We start from the raw sequence: 8,979 nt of genomic DNA on the forward strand, positions 1-8,979 counted from the left end.
GCTACCAGAGCTCCTACTTGTCAATAATTACACTGAATGTTAAAGGATTAAATGTGCCACTCAAGAGACAAAGAGTTGCAGATTTGATAAGAGAACAGAATCCACCAATATGCTGTCTACAAGAGACACACCTGAGAGACAAAGACAAAAACAGACTAAAAATCAAAGGTTGGAAAGATATATCAAGCAAATGGAACCATAAAAGAGCAGGAGTGGCAATATTAAATTCTTTTTTTAAAATTGTGATTAGGGTGAAAATTTACAGAGCAAGTTCATTTTCCAGAAAGCAGTCACACACACTGTCTCATGGCACTGACCACTATTTACCACAAGGCAACAGCTCCCCTTCCACATCCTCCTGATAGTCATAGTCACCTCTTCCCTGTGTCCATCTCTCCACGTACCCCTGTCCCTTGAGCTGTCTCCCAGTGTATCAATAGCCCTTCTTTCTCCCATGATTGTTCTTTCCAAGGAGTGTATCCACTTTAGGTAAATGTTCAACTCCTATGCCTGTCTTTTGTTTGGCTGGAAGCCACAGGTGTGGATTCAATTCCAGACCTGAAGGGCAACTAGGGGGCCACAGTCTCAGTGGTTCCATCAGGCTCTACTGCACCAGCAAACCTGGTCCACCCTCCTTTTTTTTTTCCAAATGCTTTTGAGTTTTGTTCCACATTGTTCTCCCTCTCTATCCAGGATCTCCTACATGTATCCCCCTCCGAGTGGTTGACATTGGTAGCCGGACACCATCTAGTTCTTCTGGTCTTACAGTCGTATAGGCTGCTGATAGCATGGTATACCAGTTACTAGAACTAATTCTTTCCAGGAATCTTTGGTTTTCTTCATTCTTCATTGCGCTGTACGAAGAGAGACCCATCGTTGCATCTAGATGGAGTGCTTGCAGGCTTTTAAGATCCCAGTCGACACTCGCCAAAGTAGGAGATGGTACCATGTTTTGTGTAGTATGTTATGCCAAATGAGCTTGATATTCCCTGTGACTATGGTCCTGAGTCCACAAGATCAACTACTTGGTCCCTCTGGGTAGCTGGCTGTGACCAAGAAGTGAATACAACTTTGTTCCTTGTCAACTCTACTATACACCTGGGAATTCACATCATACAAATACACTTATAGGACCCTTATCTGCTAACCCTATACATGGTCTTGGGTACACTCCTCACTGTACAGACATACCTAACAGTTCAGCCTGCCCACCCATCTGTCCACCCGTATACCCATGTTGCCTTCACTGACAACACAGACTGTATGTGTAAAGGGTTCATCTCAACTCCAGAATTATTTCTGTCACTAAGGCCACATTTCCAACTACCAGTGACTCTTTTGTGTTTCCAACTTTTGCATTCCAGTGACCGGTGACAATGAACAGATCTTGATTGCACATTCAGTCACTTTCAGACTGCAGAAGTTGATAAAAATCGTAAATTTAATCATCTTTGGCTTTGGAGGTTGGTGCATAAATTTGAATAATAGTCGTATTAACTGGTCTTCCTTGTAGATGTATGGATATTATTCTATCACTGACAGCATTGTACTTCAGGACAGATCTTGAAACATCCTTTGTGATGATGAATGCCACGCCATTCCTCTTCAAATTGTCATTCCAGGGGTAGTAGACCATATGGTTATCTGATTCAGCATGGCCAAAACCAGTCCATTTCAGGTCACTAATGCCTAGGATATCAATCTTTAGGTGTTCCATTTCATTGTTGACAATTTCCAATTTTCTTGGATTTATACTTCATACATTTCATGTTCCTGTTATTAATAGATGTTTGAAGCTGTTTCTCCTCAATTTGAGTTGTGCCAAGTCAGCAAATGGAAGTTTTGAAAGCTTTACTTTATCCCTATCAGTAAGGCTGGTCCTACTTGGATGATGCAGCTCTTTCCTATTTTGAGCGCCTTCTAACCCAAGGGGCTCGTTCTCCTGCACTGTTATCGGATAATGTTTCTGGGGTATTCATAAAGTTGTGCAATAGTGTATCAGACAGTGTTTCTCTGCTATTCATGAGGTTTTTCCTGGCCAATTCTCTGAGAAGTGGGTGGCCTCTTCCTTCTTCCTACTCTGTCTCAGTCTGTAAGCTGCACTGAAACCTGTATATCATGTGCAACCCTGCCAGCACTTGAAACCCTGGTGGCACACCTTCAAGTCTCACAGCAACATGCAACCCACAACAGTACGACAAACTGACAGACAAGTTTGTCTTGCTTACCTGTTCGAAACCTCTCTGCCCTCCCTTACCTGGACCCCTGGCTCTGCTCTGCTGCCCCCTCTGGCTTCCTTTCCCCCACTTTCCTGGTTGGTGGGGGTGGGGCCTGGGTCCCTCCCCTCACCTGGATCCCTGGCTGCAGCTCCAGTATCTTCCCCTAACTTCTTTTTGCCCCCCTTCGCTGTCTGGTGGGGGTGAGGCCTGAAGTTTAATGAACCCCTAATCTGTGAGTGTGGTCTGCGAGCTCTGTGTGGCCACTGCAATGGGCCACTGAACCAGCAGAGAAGCAGGGTGCTGGAGGACTCTTAGGCCCCCCTTGTGGTACATGTCAGGCCCGTGAAGTTACACAGGCTGTGATCTACTGCAACTCGCTTTCACAAGTCTGGGCTTTTTCCAGACCTGGCCCTGAACACATGCATTTACCTGCCATGGGTAAAAAAGAGGCGTTTGGTCCAAGGGGACCCTCAGTGGAGCGACGATGACCAACTCAAACAGCAGCCCCAGGAGGAGAGGGACGACACCTGCCAGCAGCACCGCGACGACCAGTGTCTTCATTATCTGTGGGGACAGGCCTGTCATTAGCAGCGCTTGTTCCGACTGTCAGCCAGACTCCAGCCCTTCTGAAGCCCAGGCCCTTCGTTTACCAGAGTCCCCAGCAGAGCACATGTTCTCACAGTCATATGTTCACACACGACTTCCTCCACCGAAGCCTGAGGACGCTCAGACCCCAACAGAGACCCGAGTCCCCTGTGCATCACTGTGACGGGGGGCACAGCACCTCCTCAGCCTCTACTGGGCTAGGGGCTGGCTGTGGTCCTCAGGATGGAGCTCTTGTCACATGGCCCCAGGGGAGATGCTGGAGCACGCTGACCACCTGGACAGTCCCCTCGGAGATGCTGGCTGACAGCCCTCACTCTGGCCCAGTGGCCACCAGCACAGGGCTACTACGCGAGGCAGTGTAGTTCCAGAATCGGGAGGGGAGAGCAGGGGCCCTGTGCGAGCCCCCGAGGCCCTGAGCAGAGCCATCCTCAGCGTGGCCTGGCCCCTGTGCCTGACCACCATCTCCCTTCTCTGAAGGTGCCTCCATGAGCTCAGCTCCTTCAGAAGCAAGAGACCAATGGGGTATCCATGGAAGACCACCATCTGCTTCCTGCCAGGGCACCGTAACAGTGCCACAGAGGAGCACAGCTGAAAAGCCAAGCAGCAGGTGTAGCTGGCCCTTGTTACCTCACAGGTGAAGTCACACTTCAGCTCTGTCCCCCGGCACACCATGAACCTCCCACTACACAAATGCAGGGGTGGAAAAACAGATCTCACGTTTTTCTTTTCATACTATGTTAAACCAAAACCAAATCCACTGCCATCAAAGTCAATTCTGACTCATGGTGACTCCAATGGGTTTCCAAGATCGTAAACCTTTACAGAAATAAACTGCCCCATCTTCCTTCTGTGGAGTAGCTGGTGGGTTTGAACCACCAATCTTATGGTTAGCAGTCAAATGTCTTAGACACTGCACCACCAAGTAGCACACGAGCCTTACAGTGAAATTAAAATAGGATCAGACACAAACTAGCATCAGGTATACAACAAAAAGTCATAAACAGTGAGCTGGTGGTAACTGACATCACAAACATGACAAACAGGTCATCATCATCTCCTCCCCACCTGAGTGGGGTCACACTCTGCAGTGGATGACTGGACCCAGCAGAGCGGCACGGAGTGCGGGGGTACTCGGCTGGTGTCTGAACTGGTGGACAGGAGAGTGACATCTCCACCACTCCTAACACCTTCCCAGCAGCCCAGATGCTCAAGTCTGCAACTGACCACGAACCTCAAGGGACCGGGGTTGACACCGCGAGGGACAGGGGCCCACTGTGAGGGACAGGGACTGATACCATGAGGGACAGGACCGACTCTGGGAAGGAGAGGAACCAACTATGGGGGACAGGGGGCAACTATGGGGGACAGGGGGCAACTATGAGGCACAGGGGCTGAATATGGGGGACTGGGACTAACACCATGATGGACAGGGGCCGACTACAGGGGACCAAGGCTAACACTGAGAGGGACAGGGACCAACTACTGGGGATAAGAACCAACTATGGGAGATCCAGGGCTGACTCTAGGGCAGGACGTTGAGGGACGGGGCTGACTATGGGGGATGGGGGTCAGCTATGGGGGACAGGGGCTGACACCGTGAGGGAGAGGGAGCAACACTATGAGGGACCAGGGCTGACTATCAGGGACAGGCATCGACTGTGAAGGACTGGCACCTACCATGAGGGACCACTCCTTGACCTTCTGGAAGATGACCCTGCGCCCCTGCGGCGTCCATGCCACCAGAACGGTCACGGCCCTGATGGTCAGCCAGCAGACGTAGAGGCCGCAGGCTGCCGTGTAGAGCTCGTGTATCTTGGCGGTCCCTGTCCAGAAGGACATCAGCCAGCGGCCGGCGAATACTGAAAGCACCCCATATCCAGTCAGAAACAAAGGACAATGACTCCCTGCTAACACGACTAACATGACACACCTAGCAGATCACCCTTCTAAACCAGAGCCAGCTGCCGAGAAGGGGCCGTGACCTACCTGGCAGAGTAAGGCAGACGAGGCTGGCGGTCAGCAAGGTCACGCACATGAACACAATCAGCAGGAATATCTGCAGGGAGACACAGGGTGGGCGTCAGAACTCGGTCCTCCCATCCCCTCAGAGCCTGGACATCCGCCTCCAGGCAGCCCTCCACATCACACAGCAAGGCCGCTTGTATTGTAGGTGGATTATCTATAACTAAGGTCAGGAGGAAAATTAGCACCTGTGCCCACGACATCAAATACAAGGGAGACACAGGGTGGGCGTCAGAACTGTCCTCACCCCCTCAGAGCCTGGACATCCGCCTCGAGGCAGCCCTCCACGTCACAAAGCAAGGCCGCCTGTATTGTAGGCTATTATCTATAACTAAGGCCAGGAGAAAAATAAGCACCTGTGCCCACGACATCAAATACAAGGGAGACACAGGGTGGGCGTCAGAACTGTCCTCACCCCCTCAGAGCCTGGACATCCGCCTCCAGGCAGCCCTCCACGTCACACAGCAAGGCCGTCTGCATTGTAGGCGATTATCTATAACTAAGGTCAGGAGGAAAATAAGCACCTGTGCCCACAACATCAAATACCAGGGAGACACAGGGTGGGCGTCAGGAACTCAGTCCTCGCCCCCTCAGAGCCTGGACATCCGCCTCCAGGCAGCCCTCCGTGCCACACAGCAAGGCCGCTTGTATTGTAGGCGATTATCTGTAACTAAGGTCAGGAGAAAAATAAGCACCTGTGCCCACGACATCAAATACAATGAGTGACCAACAGACACACATTTATGTCAACACGGAGTGTCAAAATGAAACATCAGCTGCTGTTTTCCTTTGATATTATTTAAAACTAAACATCACAAACTAGACACTTCCACCTTTTATCAAATTCTTGAAAGCAACAGGAAACGTGTCTTCTCCACCACCAGCTCCCCAGAGGGACGCCCAGGGGGGTCTCGGTGGGATCCTGAGCACAGGATATGGCCTGTGAACCAGGAACTGAACTGAATGGCTGAAACAGCAGCCCCCAGAAGTGCAGAGGTGAGGGGACGGGCAGGGGACTGCAGAGGCGTGCTGTGGGGAGGCGTGCATGGTGTGGGGGGGCACTCACCACGGGAGAGATGACCCATCACAGTGTAGAGGGTGTCACGGTGGGAGGGGCACATACAGGAGGGTTGGGGGGGGATGCATCATGGTGTGGGGGACGCACACCACGGGAGAGACGACCCATCACAGTGGGGGGAGGACATGTCATGGTGGGACAACCCATCATGGGGGGGGTCACACGCCACAGGAGGGATGACCCCTCATGGAGTGTGGGGGTGCATCATGGTGTGGGGGATGCACACCATGGGAGGGATGACCCATCACAGTGGGCAGGGTGCCATGTCATAGTGGGACAACCCGTCACGGTGGGGGAGGGGGTCACACGACACGGGGGATGCCGATCACGGTGGTGGGGGATGCATGCCACAGGAAAGGTGACTTATCATGGTGGAGGTGTGTGTGTCATGGTGTGCAGGACACGTCACAGGAGGGACGACCCATCAGTGTGTGTGGGTGGGGGGGCACATCAATGGTGTGGGTACATCATGAGAGGCCAGGCCTCCGTGGCATCGTGACACTTGCCCGAGGGTCCAGAGAGCCAAGAACCATCTGTCGTGAGTTGTTTTCTGAGTATCCTGGATCTCGCTCATCAGCCCCATAACCAGAGCACGGTCTGTGACTACCGTGTGCCCCTGCAGTGGGTGACCGGAGCCAGCAGAGCGGCACGCAGTGCTGGGGTCTCGGCTGGCGTGTGAACTGGTGGACAGGCTGGAGGCTAGAGGCATGGCTGACTGCCCACAGGAATCAGCGCCAGGGTGATGTGCAGCTTGGTTCTGGGCCCTGCCCTCATGCGGTTAGCCAAGGTAGTGACGCCACCATTACAGACGCTGGGCTTCCGCTAACACAGCCTGCCTGTCACGTTCCCAGGCCACCTGACTGAAGAGCCCACATTAGCACCAACGGGCAGGAGAGCCCAACAGAGTAGGGCAAACGGAGGCCGCAGGACAGGCACAGCGCCACCAGCTGACCTCAGAGTTCTTGGCTGGGGCTGGATGAGGGCTGCACAGGTGAGGGGTGCCCACCCTGGTCCTGGCACGCGGCAGGGCTGCACCAGCAACGGCGCCTTCTCACATGCACTCTGGTTTTCACATCGTGGCTCTAAGAGGCGTGTGCTCACTCATTGGCCGGGGTGTCTCCACCCAAGGCCACATGAGGTACGTCAGGCCACCATGCGCTGTGTCTGCACTGCGTGCTGCGGGCCTGCAGCACTACGCCCGGTGCCGACGGCAAAGACTCACCCTGAGCGGGAAGTTGAGCGGCCGGCGGTAGGGCTGGAAGCCGACGGGCCCGCCCTGCTGCAGGATGGCCTGGTGGGCGGCGTGCAGGCCCTCCCCCGCCACAGGGAGGGCGTTGTTGCGAGCGTGCTGGTTATTGTTCACCTGCTGGTTCACACTGTTCTCACTCTCCTCCTGGTCTCCCAGCAAGTAGGAGTGCAGGTCCCTGCGAGGAATTACAAAGAAAATCCTCACTCGGGGGCAGGACCAAAGGGAGACGGGATATTTCAATTCCTAGTAATTACAACCAAGGGGGGGAAGGTGGGCGTAGAACCTGCACACAGCACGGGCTCTTGCCTGCTTTAAAGGAAACCTTTCACACCTAGCTTCCAGGCACCCAAAAGTACTGTTGATTTTATCTGATTATTTTCAGTTAGTATCTGATAATTAGTATCTGAGAAAATGTACCGCGAACAAGACAATCTATGCGAGGGCCTTACGGAAACCTGAAAAAAATGTCACAAACAAGATGAGGGCGGGGGGAGGGAGGGCTCAGCAAACACACCCCAGCATCATCTCCTCTCTGCAGACGGCCCCCTGCCAAGTCACACAACCCTGAGTACTGGCACAGACTCGGGGAGGCCACAGCGGGACAGGGGCAAGAAGGGCAGAGGACCCAGATGCAACGACGGGGCTCCTCCCCTCGTCCAGAGCACAGAAGAATGAAGAAAACCAAAGATTTGTGGAAACTATTAGTCTAAGGGACTGGTACACCATGCAATCCTCAGCCTACACAACTATGAGACCAGAAGAACTAGATGGTGCCCGGCTACCACTGTCAACCACTCAGAGGGGGATCTGTGTAGATCTTAGATGGAGTGGGAGAATAATGTGGAACAAAATGCAAAATCATTAATAAAGGTAATGATAAAGGGACCAGGTTTGCTAGTCTGATAGAGCCTGATGAAACCGCTGAGATTATGGTCCCTAGCTGCCCTTCAGATCTGGAACTGAACCCACTCCTGGGGCTTCCAGCCAAACAAGACAGGCCTATGAGCTGAACATTTACATCAGGTAGATACACTCCTCAGAGGGACCAATCATGGGAGAAAGAAGGGCTGTGTGTGCATAGGGAGACGGCTCAGGGGACAGGAGTGCACGGAGGGAAACTGCATTGTGGGAAACTGCAGTCGGTGTCACGGAATGAAGTGTACGTGAGCTGCTGTATGAGAAAGGAATGTGCTCTGTAAACTCTCACCCAAATCACTATCAAATTTTAAAACAAAAGGGCAGAAGTGCAATGGGACAGTCACCTCCACAAGAGCCACAGTGGGCCAGGGACAAGAGAAGGGCAGAGGTGCAATGGGACAGTCACCCCAAGACCAGTGTTTCCAGTCACAACGATTCAGCTTTTCAGTGAGCACATGGTGGACAAAGCCTGGCAACAGCCAGTAAGTTCAACATCCAAGTGACCGAGAGGCCAGCCCCTCCCCAGGTCAGCCTCAAGGATCAGCCTCCAAGACCAAGGAGAGGGGCCTGTGCCCCAGTACTCAGCTGCCCTTCCCCTGGAAAGGCCGGTAGAATCTGGGCCGGCAGAAGCCCCAGTGACTCTCCGCGGGGGAGGAGTGGGCCCCAGCCTCCAACCATCAGTGTGACGGAGGCTGCCGGCCCACCGGGCTGCTCTGGGACGGTGTGTGTGTGGTGGGCTGTCCTGACAGCAAGTGCTCTCAGGCTGTGCACAGGGGCCGTACTCACAGCGAGTGCCCAGCAGCAACCGTCCAGGCCCGCACGAGCCCCTTCAGCCACTGCCGCGTGTGGCCCTGCTCCAGCAGCGCGGGCAGGATCACCTGCAGCAG

The 8,979-nt window shown here is 53.4% G+C and overlaps 1 protein-coding gene across 1 annotated transcript in view; it reads right to left on the reverse strand.

Moving 5' to 3' along the window:
- The window catches only part of LOC103213356 (E3 ubiquitin-protein ligase MARCHF6-like), a gene marked incomplete at its 5' end in the record, with an annotated part of 46,463 nt that extends 37,487 nt beyond the window's left edge, over positions 1-8,976 (reverse strand). The window contains 5 exons of the mRNA XM_007959167.1: positions 2,649-2,783; positions 4,503-4,684; positions 4,812-4,881; positions 7,148-7,349; positions 8,879-8,976. Of these exons, the coding sequence (XP_007957358.1) occupies positions 2,649-2,783; positions 4,503-4,684; positions 4,812-4,881; positions 7,148-7,349; positions 8,879-8,976 (687 nt within the window). The remainder of the gene's footprint in view (positions 1-2,648; positions 2,784-4,502; positions 4,685-4,811; positions 4,882-7,147; positions 7,350-8,878) is intronic.
- Positions 8,977-8,979: the final 3 nt, after the last annotated feature.

This window comes from Orycteropus afer, unplaced genomic scaffold, assembly GCF_000298275.1.
Source record: "Orycteropus afer afer isolate SDZICR_OR568_19922 unplaced genomic scaffold, OryAfe1.0 scaffold01684, whole genome shotgun sequence".
NCBI lineage: Eukaryota > Metazoa > Chordata > Mammalia > Tubulidentata > Orycteropodidae > Orycteropus > Orycteropus afer.